Source organism: Talpa europaea, assembly GCF_964194135.1.
Source record: "Talpa europaea genome assembly, chromosome: 7".
Taxonomy (NCBI): domain Eukaryota; kingdom Metazoa; phylum Chordata; class Mammalia; order Eulipotyphla; family Talpidae; genus Talpa; species Talpa europaea.
Window position 1 is genome coordinate 11,071,951 of NC_140074.1, and position 16,902 is coordinate 11,088,852.

At 53.9% G+C, this 16,902-nt stretch overlaps 3 protein-coding genes across 3 annotated transcripts; 1 reads left to right on the forward strand and 2 right to left on the reverse strand.

The window, feature by feature from the left end:
* Positions 1–1,006: 1,006 nt before the first annotated feature.
* CCL27 (C-C motif chemokine ligand 27) lies at positions 1,007–1,633 on the forward strand (the record flags this gene model as incomplete). Its single annotated transcript, XM_084238748.1, has 3 exons — positions 1,007–1,076; positions 1,220–1,352; positions 1,528–1,633. 3 exons carry the CDS (start codon positions 1,007–1,009, stop codon positions 1,631–1,633), a joined length of 309 nt encoding a protein of 102 aa, XP_084094874.1.
* A 911-nt stretch (positions 1,634–2,544) lies between these two features.
* On the reverse strand, positions 2,545–7,195 carry IL11RA (interleukin 11 receptor subunit alpha; the record flags this gene model as incomplete). Its single annotated transcript, XM_084238999.1, has 11 exons — positions 2,545–2,635; positions 2,878–2,974; positions 3,096–3,215; positions 3,480–3,621; positions 4,431–4,594; positions 5,241–5,407; positions 5,493–5,525; positions 5,680–5,794; positions 5,907–6,076; positions 6,729–6,789; positions 7,096–7,195. 11 exons carry the CDS (start codon positions 7,193–7,195, stop codon positions 2,545–2,547), a joined length of 1,260 nt encoding a protein of 419 aa, XP_084095125.1.
* A 5,252-nt stretch (positions 7,196–12,447) lies between these two features.
* GALT (galactose-1-phosphate uridylyltransferase) lies at positions 12,448–16,132 on the reverse strand (the record flags this gene model as incomplete). The annotated part of the gene is made up of 11 exons (XM_084236768.1): positions 12,448–12,528; positions 12,796–12,950; positions 13,263–13,346; positions 13,432–13,564; positions 13,848–13,970; positions 14,131–14,187; positions 14,333–14,462; positions 15,150–15,198; positions 15,289–15,364; positions 15,600–15,769; positions 16,051–16,132. The coding sequence occupies 11 exons, from the start codon at positions 16,130–16,132 to the stop codon at positions 12,448–12,450; spliced, it is 1,140 nt and encodes a 379-aa protein (XP_084092894.1).
* Positions 16,133–16,902: the final 770 nt, after the last annotated feature.

The following is a 16,902-nucleotide window of genomic DNA, read 5'->3' on the forward strand; positions in this document are numbered from 1 at the left end:
CCCAGTGTTCCTGCTGGTCAAGCTAAAATGTAGAGTCATGCAGGGGCCTCTCACCAGGGCAAAAGTCCTGGTATGAGGCATATACTGGGAAACCAGTATCTGCTGAAAACAGCAGGCAGACTTTATGGCCAGATTAACAAGGTCAGCTAGAACACCTTAATTGTAAAGATTAGCAGAAAGTTAGATAAGAACAGGGATTAGAGATCATGAGCTTTGATTATGGACAACTGTGGAGCTCCCCAAGCAATAGCCCCTGGTCACGCCACCCTAGCTTGCACCAGAGGGTGATGCATCCCCCACGCATGTGCATTACTCCATGTACTTCTTGCCCACCTTCTCTGAACCTGGTTCTAAATATGACACTGCCATAGATCCGGGCTGCACTTTTTTTTTCTTTTTTAAGATTTATCTATCTAGGCATACAGAACTAGGGTACAAGCCAGAGGTGTGAGGATTCACCAGAGACAGAGTGGGGAGCAGAACAGGCAGACTGACTGAAATGAAATACACTGCTGAGGGGAGCAGCGGGTGAGACAGGAGAGGTCTGCCACACCACATGGGTAGCTCCCTGGCCAGCTGGGGATAGAACTCAAACTTGTGCTGCAGAGGCTGTGGACAGCATCACGGTGCTGTGCTCAACCCCTTGCACCACCAGGGAGGCCCGGGGCTGCACTTTTTTTAAGTGGAAGCCCTTCTAGGCCTCTCTCTCACTTGGACTTTGCGTTGTCTTTCCTTCATCCCGCACCACTCCCAATGCTGCTGCCCCATGAGGTGACACCCTAAGCCCTAGCCCTCTCCTCAGCTTCTCTGCCCAGCTTAGGCGCACATGGGAAATGGCAGCCCTAGAAGAAGAAGGGCTCTGTGGATTGTGGCAATTAGGACCCAGGAATGCCACAGAATGAGCAACTGGTACATCTTCACCTGCCTCTGACTCACCTGGTGCCCCAGGGAACAGGCACCTAGATAAAAGGTAGGAGGGAGAGAGGGGAGTATCCAGCTAAGCAGCATGAAGGGACTCTCACCTACCAACAGCCTCCTGCTGCTACTGTTGCTCCTGAGCCCAGACCATGGAGAAGGTGAGTGCTTGGGGGTCTAGAAAGCAAGGGACCTGGATGAATGGGATGGAGGGGCTCAAGAAACCTAGCCTCCAGCTAGAGGGATTCTGATGGAGAAGTTCTGAATGAAAAGCCGCGGAACACATGGCGCCTTTGTCTCTTAGAATTGCCACTGCCTTCCAGCACTAACTGCTGCACTCAGCTCTACCGACAGCCTCTGCCAAATAAGCTGCTGAGGAAAGTTATCCGGGTGGAAATACAGGAGGCTAATGGGGAATGCCACCTTCAGGCCTTTGTGTGAGTGCTAACCCCATCCCTGATGCCAATCAGTCCCAACTGATGCCGATCCCAACCTCAGACCCAACTGCTAATTCTGCTGCTGACGCAGGTTTTCATTTGCCTTTGTCCTTAACCCTGGACCCTAATCTCATTCCCAAGCTACAACCATGACTTTGAACCTTTCCTTTCCCAGACTTCACCTGTCTCGGCGCAGCGTCTGCATCCACCCCCAGAACGGCAGCTTAGCCAGGTGGCTTGAGCGCCAAGGGAAGAGGTTCCGGGGGACTCTGCCCATATGAATTTGTGGCTGAAAAGGAAAATGGGTTGGGGCCCTCAAGAACCAAAATAATAAAGTAGCATTGTGAGATAGTCTCCAGTGTGGTCTCCAAGTACTGTGCCCTCTCCTGAGAGCCCTGAATCTGAAGCTTAGAGATATGTCAATAAACATTCTCTTTATTCACACCTCCACGACCCCCACCAGGGGCAAAGCCAAGAGCCAAAGAGCCACACATACTCCCCATGCAACTACATACATACAGGCATGCAATGAACACACGTTCCCTGCTTTATCTACACATAGTCACCCACGAACACAGACATACACACCTACACACATTCTTCAGGGGGATCTCCAGCTCTGGGATGAAATCAGGGGCTCCGGCACCTTTTAGCTGGCAAGTTTGGCACACGGAGATTCACAGAAATGGGCTCCAAACAGAACATCAAGCTGAGATAACCCCCTCCATGAGGATATATTGTCCTGCCTGGTTCTATCTGTCCATCCATCCACACCAGACAATGTTATAGGTGGAATCAGCTGAAGACTTGCTGGTCCTCTACAGGTTTGGCGTTCCTAGAAGCAGCAGGAGGCAAATAAGGAAGATAGTAAGTATGGATCTTGGCCCAGAATGATCTTAGCTGTGATCCAAGACACCCCAAGAATAAGGATGGATATCCAGGTCTGAGTCTAACATCCTGAAAATAAGGAAGGAGCCCATCTAGGAGCCCCAATACCCTGCAAGAGAGAACAGAAATCCAATTCTGAGCTCAGGGACTCAAAAATGAAAGCTCAATTCCTAACACAGACATCAAAAGAATGAAGAGATCTTTTAGCTCAGATTCCCAACACCAGGTGACTAGGGCACCTGGCTCTTAATCTAGACTCTCAAAATGAGGAACCATAGCTCCAAGTCCAAACCTCCTGTAAGTCCTACTCACCTGGAAGCTTGTCCACTGAAATTATTGGGGCCAAGAACCCAGGCTTTTGGGGTTCATCCTTCCCTCCTGGTCTCAGCCTCAGCCTGGGACATAAAAAGGCAGCTGTCCCTAACAATGTGGGGCATTTCAGTCCTCCAAAAGGGTTTATCAGTAAAGGCTCAGGAGAGGTATCAGCGAGAATCATGAAGATAGGGGTGAAGCTAGGGGAAGAAGTTCTAGATTCAGACAGGTTCAGTGGGAAATCATGAGGGGTGGGGATGGGGATGGTTTATAGATATCAGAGTGTGTGGAATCAGAGGCTGAGGGACCAATGGAAGTCACTTACCAGAGCCCCAGTGCCAGAGCCCCAGCTGCCAGTCCCAAGAAAGAGAAGATTCCCAAAGACGCCAGCACAGCCACCTGCTCCAGAGGGTCCCTATGATCTGGGTTAAGGAGGGGGGAATGTCACATGCCACTGTGAGAGCAAATCTGACCAAACTTGGTGACCCCTTCTATCTGGGGCTTTCTGTCTTCTACAACCCATTCCCATCTACTCAAGCTTACCAAGTGGCCGAGGGTCTGGCTGCAGGGATGGCCTTGGAGGAGTGGAACTATCCTCCTGAGGCACCTCCTCTCGCTGTGTGTGTGGCTGGGCCCCAGCTGGCATCGACTTCGGCAGGGGCCCTGAAGGGAGATGACACCTGAGGAGAACTGCCAATACAGCTGTGCAGGGAGGGGGAGCTCGAAAGCTTCTGGGAATGCAGCCGGGGTAGAGGCTGAGAAGCAGGGCTTAAGTTAGATGGGGCTGCAGGCAATCAAGGCTGAAGCCTGGACCGCAATGCCACAGCTGCATGGGCCCGGCCTGTGCCAGGCTGCCAGCTCTTGCCAACACATCTAGCTGATAGGCACTGTGGAGTGGGGCCTTCTTCAGGTGGCTCTGTCTCTTACCACTGCTGGGAGTCCCCCAGGCCTCTGGGCTCCAAGCGCTCCAGGTGCCAGCGTCCAGAAAATCCCTGGCACTGACCCGCACTGCGTGGGGCAGCCCAGCCACGGCATCTGTGATCACCTCCTCCAATCCAGCTGGCTCCACCTGTGTGTGTGGAAGGGCGGGGGGGGAACGGGAGATGATTTTCTCTGTTGCAAACTTGGAGCCTACCTCAGCCCCAGTTTGCAAAGAGTACCCTTCCTCCCAATCAACCTGGCAGAGCATGTGTTGTGACTCACGATGAGGTCAAGTCTACACTTTATGTTCGGAAGACAAACGGGCATAGTAGTTACACAGAACAGGCTGTGGCATCAGGTTGCCTGGGTTCAAATCTTGCTGCAGCCTTTAGTGGGTGACCTTGGGTCTCTCTGTGCCTTACGTTTTTTCATTTAAAATGGAGGTAAATACACCTAAATGAGATAATCCTGTAAAATGGGTTAACAAGGTCGCTGGCAGGCAGGCAGCTCTCAATAGATGTTGGTTATTATCTAAGGAGGCAGCTCCCCCAGAACTGATGCCAGCCAATCTCTGACATCTCCAGACATGGAAATTCACTACTACCCTCATCTAGATATATTCACTACTACCTCATCTAGATAAGTGTTTGATGAGGATATGCCTCTGGATGAAAGGCACTCCTTTTCCTGAAAAGTTATTTTTAAGAAGTCACTGCTGTCTTCCCATAGACAGGCTTACACCAGAGTTACAGCCCTGAAGGGCAAAGGCTGGATCTGTTGGTCCCCACTGGCACCCCAGCACCCAGCACCAAGCCTGGCCCACGGAGAGCACTCTGTAGGGGGAGGAAACATAGCTTTGGTGACCTGCCAGTGCTGGAAAGCCACACAGAACACCCGGGAACATGAAACCTGAGACAGGACCCACAGCCCCAGATGAGGACACACTCCAGGTCTCACCGTGGACCAGGCCGGATGCTGTGCTGGACGGTACTGCAGCCGAAACTTGAGCAGGAAGTGGGGCTGACGGGGCCAGGAGGCGGGGTACATCCAGCTGGCACGCAGGCGTCGGGGATAACCAGGTACTGACTCTACCCGCAGTCCCTGGGGAGGGTCAGGGCGCACTGACAGCAGTGGAGACACAAGTCAGGGCAGGTGACAGGTACCCATCCCTTACCCAGAACCTCTCAAGGGGAGGTGAGTGTGTGCCTAATGGCATCTGAATGAAGCACTTCCAAGGGAACTGGGGAAATCATAAGCTTAATCATCCACTAGGCTAAAGCGCAGTCATGCACATTATAAAATAAGATGAGATCTGGGGACACGTTTTTGAAATGTTTGTTGAGTGAATAAAAGAGTGGTTTTTCTTTCCATCCAAGGAAGAAGTTGAATTAGCCCAAATTCCAGAAGGGTTTTACTGTCACCCTTCCATACATAGAAAGGACATGAAATATGGCAGCCTTCACCACAGGGCCTAGAAGCAGAGAGGCAGTCCTGGGACCAGGCAGTCAGGAAGGACTTCTGGAGAGGGCTCTAGGGGCAGCCTCTAGGGAGTGTGCACTGAGGTAACCCTGCCTCCTGAGCGCTGATCTCTGGCCTCTTTGGCTTCCCAAACTCTATATAGGCCATCTGTGTGATGAAAGGGGTCTCTACTAGGAGGAAACTGGGAGCTCTGGGGGGGAGTGTTCTGTGTTGGAATAGCTGTAGTCTGAGTTTATTTGGGGTCTCTGTGGTGAGGAAGTGGGGGGAGATTCTATGGGCGATACTCACATATGCTCTGCAAGCTCACATCCAGCAAGCGTGTGCTGGCCCCCAACGGGTTCACCTCAGTCACATTGATCCGGTACTGGCTCCAGAACTCTGCACCATGGACCACACAGCGGGCCGCCCCCGGGGGGTCCTGTGGGCATGGCCAAGGTCCTGTGGATGGACTCATCCTAGGAGGGAGGATGTGGTCTTGGGCTTTGGCAATGCCTATTGCCGTCTCTAGCTGGAGATCCCAGCCTCTCCCTTATGTCCTACCTTTGACCATCAGCTCCCGGCACTGTCTTCTTCCTGGCAGGGAGGGGACCATCTGAGGTCAGGAAGGAAAAGAGGGTCCTCTCTCCCTCGCTGAGGCCTTCCTTGAGACCTCCATCCCTGCCTCCCATACCCACATTGTGCCAACACACCCAAATGTAGAGGCATACACACCCGATCATGCACACACCTGTAGGAGGTGAGGTAGCGGGTAGGTAAACCGCTAACCTGACTCGGACTCCAAGTGCAGGAGAAATTCTCATAGTCGGCTGCTTGACAGGAGACGACAGGGCGGGCTGGGGGGTCTAGAGACAGAGGGGACAGCTGGAGCCTATCCCAGAGGGCTACTCAGGGCCTGAATTCCCTCAGGGACCCTGCATCTCATCACTGCCACCCAAGACTCCCTCCCCAACTCACAGCCCAGCTGCAGGGTCACCATGCCCCCAAGTGCACCATCCAGGGTCCGGCAGATGTAGATGCCCTCGTCAGTGCTATCTGCCTGGGCCAGGACCAGTTCGTGCCCTAGTCCAGAGTCAGGTCCCTGGAGCAGTCTCGGCTCACCGTCCCGAAACCAGGACACCGGGGCCCTGATGATGTGATGATAGACAAAGCATAAGTCAGACCATGCCACAGGTCCCATTGGCTTCTTGCAATAAAACCCAAACTCCTTTTAAGCCACTTTAGCAGTCCCTGGTGATCCAGCCCAAACCTTCCTTCCTACCTCTCCCCTCTCACCCACTGCGCTGATCTTTGGTCTTTCTGTTCCGCAGTGTTGCGCTCAGTCCCACTTCAGGGCACTTGTACTAGTTGTCCCTCTCTCAGGAATGCTTATACCCCTGCTACACATGGCTGCCTCTTTCCTCACCTTCAGAAATCAACTTCAGTGTCACCTCTTCAAAGAGGCCTTCCCTGATTACCAATAAAAAGTAATCATTCAATTATCCTCTTCCACATGCCGCTTTTGATTTTCTGCCCTGCAGGTATTACTACCTGGTAAGGTCCTTATTTGCTTATTATCTGTCTACCCCACTAGGAAGCAAATTCTGTATCCCAGAGCCCAGAACAGGCCAGTTACTTAGCAGGTGCTCAATACCAGTCAGTTGAAATTTTCTGTTGAATAAGGATGGTTTTGGGGCTAGGAACAGATAGAGAGGTACAGGGGAAGGACAAGAGGGGGCATAAGGACTGGGTGAGGCCAAGAAAGGGTCATGAGAGTCAGGGTGGTGGTGGGGCACTTACCCAGTAGTCACTCCGGGGCAACACAATGTCATGGACCTGCCAGGCTGCCCATACTGGACTCCTGTGAAAGGCAATTCTGAGGAAAGCCTCTTCCTTTCTCTCTCTCGCACCCTTCCCTACCCAGGCCCCCACTTTGTAAGAGGGACAGGGTTATGAGCAGACTTTTAAGCCATAGGTGGGGCTATTTGATCAAACCATCATGTTGTAATCTGAGTGAGAGGGAGGTCAGAAGACCCCTCTATCAGGGGGTTTGCTGCCAGGTTGGATGTCAGGTATTAGAAGTCACAGGTTAGGCCTGGGAAGGAGTCACAGTGAAGGCAGCAAGTCACAAGTCAGAGTTGGGGTCATAAAATAGGCTTCTTCTCACCTGGGGGGCCCCAGGCCTGGGGGCAGGGGGAAGAAGCAGACACCAGAGCTGTAGCCACGGCCACCAGGACCCTGCTCAGCCCTGAGCAACTGCTGCTCATCTGTGGGGAGAGAAGCAAGGTTAAGATCCCCTGCACCCCAAAGGGAAGGCTAAAGCCTGCTTCCTCCTCTCCCAAACTGGTGTACTGGGAGAAAAACTGAGGGACCAAGTCAGAGAGGGATAACAAAAATCATTGGGGGATCTGATCCAAGCGTGTATACACACACACACACACACACACTCCATCTCAGTCCTGGGCTTAGGGCCCAGAACAAAAGCCGGAGGCAACAGACTGTGCCAACACCACCACCCTCCCTACACCACCCTTGGCGCCCACCCCTGGCACCAAGAGCTGGCACTGGCTCAATCACTCCTATCAACTCCTCCAATCCAGCTGTTGGGAATTCTTGTGTCCACCCCACCTGACCCAGGGCTAATCATTGCCTCTGACTGACACAAGGCAGCCTCTTCACCCTGGAGCAGGGGGCTGTCACTGGTGGGTCTGAGCCCATCCTGTACTCCTGCCATGAGGCCTGGCTGCCAAGCCTCTTCTCCTCTGGCCGGCTCCTTGCTCTGGCTACTTGGGCCACTCATTGGGCCTGACTCTGGAATCTTGTTGGTCCTGAGCCTGAGAGCCTGGATCGGGCTAGGGTGCAAGCTGAGGCTGCAGAGTTAAGCAGATCCAGATGCCCTGGCTGCTGCCAAAGGCTGGGGGCGGGCAAGGAGCCAGCAGATGGAGACAGGGTGGCGGGGAGGGGAGAGGAGGCTGAGAAGAGCAGGGAGCCTGCAGGGACAGGGCCCCCACCCCCACCCCCGAGGTGGGGGTCACATGCCCAAGAGATGCTCACGAATCAGGCCTGGGAAGCAGCGGGGTACAGTGAGGCAAAGGCTGGACTGGGGTAGCAGGAACTCAGAAAGGCTGAGAAGGAGGTAAGCAACAGTGTGTGTATGGGGGTTGGGGTGCTAGGAAAGAGGAATTCTAGATGGGGAAAGGCAGGAGGAGAAAGGCAATGGAGGAACAGGCATGGGGACAGGAGAAGGGCAGATGGGAGAGGGCCTGATGAGGGCTCCCGAAGAGAAAGTGCATTGACCCTTCCCCCAGTAGAGCAGAAACAGGGGTCTCCATGTGTCTGTGTGTCTGTCTGTGTTAGTGGCTCACCCCTGTGCCCCAAACCACATGTACCCTGTTCAGCCCCACCCTACCTCGGTGATCCCAGTGGCTGAATGTCCATGGCCTCCAGGACTTCCTCCCACCAGCTACAGCACCGTCTCAGCTCCACTCAGTTCTGGGACCCCAGAACCGTCTGGCTTCCCCTTCCCTGCCCCCGCCCCTCTGGGCCCTGGAGCTCAGCCACCCCTAGCCAGGCCCCCTCCCCCCTCCTTCCTCCTCCCTCCTCTCTTCCCACCCTCCTCCAACCCGAGGCCACGGTAAGAGAAGAGGCCTCCCCCAGTCTGGAAAGAAAGCCACAGGCACAGTTAGGGCCAGAGGAGGGAGAGGAGGTTGCTTGTGTCCCTGTCAGTGAGAGATTCCCTGTATTTTCACACAGCCAAACACAGCCACATTCATGCACGGGGTCACCAAGCACAGTCAACAAAAAGACACGCCCTTGAACACACGTGGACACAATCAACTAAACAGTCAGACACATACTGGGGTTCCCTTTTCATTCTCCAGCAAATATTTCCTTAGGGCACAGTTGCCTGTGTTTCTCGAGGGGAAGGGAGGAGGCCCCAGGTTGGGGGATATAAAGAAAAGCCGGAGAATCTAGTTCCCCTTCCCCTGGATGTTCCAGCCCTTTCTTGCTTCTTCTCCTCCTCCCCCTCCACTCTTTCGGCCCCAGCACCAGGAAATGCCTTTGGTCCCCTGGTGCCAGATACACAAGACTCACACTTACCCTTAGACCTGCATTCTCAGATACAGTCACACCGATACACTCAGAATCCTCAATCAGACTCAGACGCTTAGACTTCCACATACCCACACACTCAAGCTGACACACTTCTGCTCTCACACAGCCACACACAAGGATTCCGCCCCTGGCGTGGGGACACAGCACTTCCCAAAAGCAATTCCTCCTTGTGGTTTAAGCCCCCTCTTCCAGGGAGCTCTCAGCAATGGCAGACCTGCATCTCACACTGTTGCAGGCACCCGGGTAGCCAAGATGCAGACAGACAGCAGAGGCAGGCACAGGGCACAGAGAGAGACAGAGATGCAGAGATCTGGGAGTAGCAGAACTAAAAAGCAGATACACAGAGAAACCCAGGGAGACGAAACTGTGGAGAGACAGAGAGAGATAACTCTTGGAAGACAGCAGCAGGAAGAGAAAAAGAAATAGAAACTGAGTCAAAGAATTAGAAAACAGGGAAAGGCAGACCAGTGACAGGAGTTCTTAAACACACAAAAAAGGGGAAGCATGTGCTGGGGATGGATCTGTTAATGTTGGACACTAAAAAATGTCAGTCCCATTGGCTGTTGAAAACAACTCGACTCCCGCAGAGTCTAACAGTTAGGACACAGGATACACACACAGTTCAAGCTCACTCTCGCTCTGCTACTGCTGAAGTCACACACTGGCACACGCCAACCCAGCCACCCACTCTCACACTGGCAGACACAGCCTGAAACCCCACAGAGACCTTCCCAAAACACATTCCCTGATGTGGTCACAGGCCCTCTCACACACACAAACACACAACCAGACTCTCACCAAAAACTGCGCATCGACAGATACACACATAATCCCACACTGTGCAGCCACAGGCGGACGCAGTCACATTAGCTGACAGTTGCATCAAGTGACACTCAAAGTCTCACCCCTGACATGGTCACACACAGCTCCACAGTCACACACACTGACAGTCTGTCAGTCACTCAGAGGCCTTCATCTCTTTCACCCCCTGCCCCGCCTCCTCCTGGCAAGGCTTCCTCCTGTACACCCGCCAGACCCACCAGGCCTCACCTTCTGCGGCCGCCGCCGCCAGCGCCCTCTGCCCTCGCCCTCTGCCCCTGGCCTCTACTCCCTCCCGCCCTGGGGCCCCGCAGTTGGGGCGGCTCCACCCAGGCACCAATGGAAGGAGAGGGGTGATGGAGGGGGGGGTTCTCGGCCCATTGGAGCCTCCAACTGCCAATCACCCCCCTCCACCCCCACCTCTGCCGGACACTTCCTGTCCTGCCCCGGACTGAGGAGCCTGCAGGGGATAGAGTCTGGAGCTGGATTCCTGGGTCCTTGACTGAAGTCTTGTCCTCCCCTGAGACCATGGGACTAGACGTTTCCAGATCTCTTATTGCTCCTGGTTGTCTGAAAATAAAGCCACAATTTCAGTGGCTCAGGAGGCACTGGGCAGGTGATTGGAGCTGAAGGTGCCCCTGACTCCAGATAAGAGAAAGGACTGGTGTAGGGCATTGGTCCTCAAACTTTGCTGGACATGGTGGTTTTAGAGCTGCCAGGCCATCCTCCATACCAATTAAATCAGAATCTCTGAGGGACGCACCTAGGTATCAGTACCGTTTAAAACTCCCCAAGTGATTGGAAAATACAGCTAATCAGAGGTCTAGGGTGAGGTGTGTATGCATGTTCCTGTGTATGTGTCTTAAGAAACTAGCCACTCAGCCAGGGCTCTTGTCCACTGCCCAGTCACTGTGGGATCCCACGAGATGTGTATCATGTCTGTCTGAGCTGCCAGACCAGGTCAGCACTCCAAGACCCAGGCCCTTCCCTTCTAGGGTCTCAAGGAAGAGGCCTGGACTGGAAAGCAGGCAACCAGGTTCTCCTGGGCCAGGTCATCACTGCCCAGCCTGGCACGATTTTCCCTCCCAGAGACTTGGTTCCCTAGACAGAGGGTGGAGACAAAAAGCATCCTGGGGTCATGCTCACATTGCTCACCAGCCTTGTCACAAACCCAAACCTAAAAGCGTGAAGGACGCCAGGCAGTATCAGGTCTCCTGGGCTGCATGGTCTGTTGTTTCCGCACCCTCAGTCTTGCCAGGGAAAAATTTAGAGGAAAGGACTTGCCAGGGTCACCCCGAGAACCACCCACTGTTTCCAGGCCCTGAGGCTCCTAGCTTGGCAGTCCCTTTCTTACCAGAGCTGTTTTCTGTCCTGTGCAATGATTGGGACACAGGGGCAACAGAGGTGTGTAGAGCTTGCACATGCATGACGCATGTGGGGTCTGGAACAGCCATAGACACAAAGCCACGTACACGTTCCCAACCCACCCCTTCAGCCCCTGTGGGCTGGAACACAGTCAAGCTGAAGCCACTCACAAAGCCAGGGGTCTGGCCAGTGGCCCAGGGTCTGGCCACTGACCACTGAGACCAGGAACCTACTCACCCGCTCCCCACCAAATACTTAGGCCCAAACTTGGTGAATTGATACCCTAGGAGTAGTGGTGGTGAAAGGCTCTGGTCTTCCCAAAGTCTTAGTCACAATCAAGAATATAGGATTTGGGGGGCCTCCCAGGTGTCCTAGGCCTATCAACAGCCTGAGTTAGATCCTCAGCCAAGGAGCTAACCCACATATGGTGCAGCGGACCTCTCCTGTCTCACTGGCTGTTCCCCTCAGCAGTATATTTCAGTAAATCTGCCTGCTCTGCTCCCCACTCTGTCTCTGGTGAATCCTCTCACCACCCCCTCACTTCTAGCCCATACTCCAAGTCTTCTATGCAAAAATAAATAAAATCTTTTTTTTAAGATTTATTTTTATTTATTTATGTGTATAAGAACTGGGGTGCAGGCCAGAGGTATGGGAAGTGAGAGGATTCACCAGAGATAGAGTGGGGAACAGAGCAGGCAGATCCACTGAAATACACTGCTGAGGGGAGAAGCGGGTGAGACAGGTGAGGTCTGCTGTGCTGTGTGGGTAGCTCCCTGTCTGGGGATTGAACTCATGCTGCAGTGCTGCTGATAGCTTGATAGTGCTGAGACTTTAATCCCTGCGCCACCACAAAGGCCCCAGTAAATAAAATCTTAAAAAAAAAAAAATACAAATTTTTTAAGTAATTTCTTAAACTTGGATATTCTCCATTACTCCACAAGTAAGAGAGTCTTTAGGCCAGACATAATACTACTAATTTGTTCAGATTTGTAGTAAAATCTTTGTATCCTTGAGTTTTTGTACATCTGCAAGCAAAGGAAAGTCATGGTCAGAACTGTTCCCTCAGCCTTTAATCCTAGATCCCTAAGGGTTAGAGTTCACATTCCTCTGGTGTTAGAATATGTGATTAAAGTTTGAAAAGTACAATTTTATTGATCCCACATCTGCCCAAACCATAGTCCCTGATTCCCTCAGGCAGACGGGCCTGTGGTTAGTGTGGTCAAGCGATGGCTGCTGTCTCCCTGTCGTTCTGTCCCAGGCTGTAATGAACCTCAGGAAGTGCCCTTAGTCTCTCCGCAGCCTAGAAAGGGAACAAGTGCCAATAAGGGAGGATAAGAGCCACCCAGAATAGTGTTCTGAATGTCCAAGAAACACCAGGAGAAGGCGGTGGGACCAGGAAGCAGGTGGCAAGGATTGCTGGAGTCACCAGAGAATAAAGGAGTTGTATAGCTCCTGAGTCCCTGGGAATGCCCTGGTTTTAGGGGTTCTCAGTCATAATTACTGAGATGACTTAAGGACCAAAGACAGGAAAGGAGACCTGAGGATCCAGGGTGCTCTGAGTCCTGACCTGCTCGGGGGTGAGGTCCCTCTGAGCCTGGGCAAGCATTTCATAGCCAACCATGAATTTGCGGACAGTGGCAGACCGTAGGAGTGGAGGGTAGTAATGAGCGTGAAGCTGCCAGTGGTCCCAGTTGGCATCCGCCTTTGATCCTGTGGGAGCCCCTGAAAGGAACAAGGCAGAGATGGCTGGGAAGGGCCCTTTCTTAGTTCTTCAGCCTAATTCTCATCCCCAAACCAGGCTAGGTGCCTGAAATCTACATCTCTCAGCGTTCCCTGCAGTGTGCACACACCCAGACCCTGGAAAGTATACACTGGAAGACAGTTTCACCAGGTTTGCTGTTCCGCTCCCAGTCCCAGCATCCCTGCTCTGGAGATTCCCCCAACAAGTGTTTCAAGACTTGCAGTCCACTGGTGTGGGTCTCTGAGATTGAGAAATGGTACTGGGGCCAGAGATGGTTCCTCAAAAAGTCTCACCATGCCAGCCCATGGAGTAGGGAAAGGATGTTTCAAATAGGTTGTCATACTTGGTCAAGAGCTTCTTCATGACAGAGGCTAGATCTGGAATGAGAACGTGACTCTTAGCCCGAGGCACAGAGGCTGACCCTACCAGAGCCAGTCCCAGGGTCCCAGCTGAGAAACTCACCATCACGCTCAGCAGCAGTCAGCTCAGGCAGACGTCGCACATGCCGATGGGGCAGCAGCAGTGTCTGGAAAGGCCACACTGCCCAGAAGGGGACCAGCACCAACCAGTGCTCACTGGTTAGGACCAGACGTTCCTGGACAGATCAAATGGTGAGAAGGTCATCAAGGCAGGTGTGGAGGTAAACAAATAGGCAGGGAGAGAAGAAAAAAATGTACCTAGACTCTCGTAACCTCTCACCACCTCCACCTCCACCAGTATCAGCTTACTCTAAAGCACCATCTCTGCTTTAGATTACTGCTCTCACCTCCTAGCAAATCTCTCTGCAACTTCCCTTTTACTCTTTCCCTTCACACATCTCTCTCTTTTAAGGTGAGGTGAGGGGCTCCTTAGGGACGTGGAACCTGGTTTTCACCCACCTTCCTGAGCAGCTCCTGGCGGCCATACTCCATCAGCAGGGGCTCTCCACGCTGACTCTGATAGGCCCTCTGAGATCGCTCCTCACGCTGGACAATATCTGGCAGGAAACTGCTAGCCCACACCTGTCAAGGAGTAAGAACAGTGACCAGCAGGCAGATCCTTCACCCCAAGCCTCCACGGCGCTAGCATACTTCCTCTGTACTGCCTGTATTCCATTTCCCCTCACCACAGTGCTAGCTTGGACTCAGCCGGGAAATCCACTGGAGCCCCTACCACACTTACCTGGCAGTGGGGGTGGGGGTTGGAACAGCCCATCATGGCTCCTTTGTTCTCAAAGATCTATCAAGTAGGGTTAGGGCACTTAAGTAACCAAAAGTTACTAAAGTCACAGGTGTAATCACACCTGTAACAATAGGAATGCCACCCCCAGAAGCAAAGCTGCACCACCCCTTTCCTGCCCGGGAAAGGGGACCACCTCACAGACCTGCACCCAAGGGTACTGGGCACCCAGCTCCTCTGTGACTGAGGCCCATGCATCGACGACAGCCCGGATCTCAGGGACTGACATGAGAGGCAGCGTCACATCCGACCAGGGGTGGAAGCACATGACCTTACTAGGTGGTGAGGGAGGGAGGGAGGGATGACAGAGGTATAGGACTTGGCTGTGCTGGGGCGGGGCCCATCCCCAGAGCTCAGTCCAGGCCCTGGTTTGAAGGTTGTTTTCTTTTTTTTTTTTTTTTTTATTTATACAAGCACTGGGTACAGTCAGAAGCTCGGGAGGGTGAGAGAATTCACCAGAGCCAGAGCGGGAAACAGAGCAGGCAGAAGGACCGAAGTACACTGCTGAGGGAGGCAGCGGGCTGCAGGAGAGGTCTGCGTGCCATGTGGGACCCTCCTCCAGTGGCCGGGGAGCAGCCAGGGATCGAACCGGCACGGCAGAGACTGCGGGCAGCTTTGCAACCCAGCGCTCAACCGCTGCGCCACCAGGGAGGCCCAGGTTGTTTTCTTTTTTAAAGATTTATTTATTTATGCATACAAGAGCAGGGGTACAGGTGTGAGAGGATTCACCAGAGAGAGAGTGGGGAGCAGAACAGGCAGACTAACTGAAATACACTGCTGAGGGGAGCAGCAGGCAAGACAGGAGAGGTCTACTGTGCCATGTGGGTCAGTTCCCTGGCAGGTGGGGGATCAAACTCTGTGCTGCAGAGGCTTGGGATTGCTTCACAGTGCAGTGCTTAACCCTTTGCGCCACCAGGGAGGCCCCCTGGTTTGAAGGTTTTAAGAGTGAAATCCATACTTACCAAACTCCTCGAGCAGGCTCTGCTTGGAAAAGAGGGTGATCGCTGGGACCTGAGATAAAGGGGTATCACTCTCTGCAACAGAAGTCCCCCAAAGGTCCAACCTCTCTACCCCCCTCAAGAGTGGCTAGAGCAAGGTTACCTGGATTGGGGGCATCAGGCTGTAGAGCCGGGAAGTCGTTGTCAAACAGAAAGGTGCCGTCATAGTGGGGATTCACCTACTGACAAGAATGGACTGGAAGCATTCAATGTCCAATACCACCAGTCACTAGGTGGGCTTCACCGGCCGCCTTCCCTACTGGGTAGGGAAGGCCCACTCTGGGGTCAAAACGACTCGGTGGGGTATAACCCAAAAGGCAGTCCAATGCCCTTGTGGATGGGGGTGGAGGGGCCACTGTAAGAGGGAGCTACTCTCCCTGGCCCAGCTTGCAGCTGTAGACTCTAAAGTCTTACCTCTCCATTGGCCCGTGTGGCCCCGGGGCACAGAGGGTTGTGAGGATCATGGCGGGGCACCGTTTTCTGCAACGAGGGTTCTACTTGCCCCTGCCAGGGTCTCTTCATGCGGTGAGCTGACACCAGCACCCACTCATCCTGCAACGGGTTGTAGCGGATATGCTGATGCTCTAAAGGCAGAGAGTCAAGGTCAGTCAGCAGAGCTCTCTGGACGTCTCTCCCCCGGATCCCCCCCCACCAGCAGGCCCAAGATCGGAGGCGCTCTCGGCCCCGGGCTGCCCCGGGGCTAAAGGGCCCGACTAGGACAGTCCCAGCGCCAACTGGCCTGCAGCCCCCAGGCTGGCGAGCCCCTCGGCCGCGCGGGTGGGCGCGCCGACCTGGGGGTGGGGACCGAACTTCTAATGAATGGGAGGCTCGGCTCCGCGTCCCAGCCCTGGGGCCCTGCAGTTACCGCTGGCCCGGAAGGTTGTGTCCGCGGCGGCCGCCTCTGGCGCCGGCCGGTGCGGCCCAGAGTCCGCTCCGCTGCGCGACATGAGGCCACAGAGCGGGGATCGTGGGCGGCCACCGGGTGGGACAGTCGGGAATGTCTGCCCCGCAGCCGGCCGCCCCCCAGGCAGCCTCGAGCCCCGCCCCACCCCGTGATTGGTCGGTTCCTGTCACGTGACTTCCCCGGGGCGGGCCGCCAGGCCAGGGGGCGGGGTCAGGCAGCCCAGCACCCTAGAGGACCAACTTCATGGTCCCACTGCCCCCTGGGCCAATCCGCTACTGGAACCACCGCCCTGAAAGGTGCTTAGGGCAGTTTCCCGGGCTCCAGGACGCTCACGAGATTACTGTGCTGCATTCATTGTCATTCATCTAGACATGCATTCAGCAGATGCTTACTGATTATCTACTGGGGCCAGGAATCTAGGCTCCTTGTGGGTCTAAAGGCTGCTCTTGTACTGTATGCACAAAGCAGGTGTGGCCTCTACCCTCCCAGAGCTCATATTCTAGGATAGAGTAAAGGTATAACCCTAAATCCACAATCACTTCACTTAACTGCTCAGTACCCATGGTGGAGGTGAAACACCCTTGGGGCAAGGGAAGGGGTTTGATCAGCTTCAATTGAGCTCTGGCCTCAGGTATTTTTTTTTTTTTAAGATTTATTTATTTATGCATACAAGAGCTGCAGTATAGGCCAGAAGTGTGGGGGGTGGGGGTGTGAGAGGATTCACCAGAGACAGTGGGGAACAGAACAGGTAGACTGACTGAACACACTGCTGGGGGGAGCAGCAGGTGAGTCAGAAGAGGTCTGCTGTGCCAT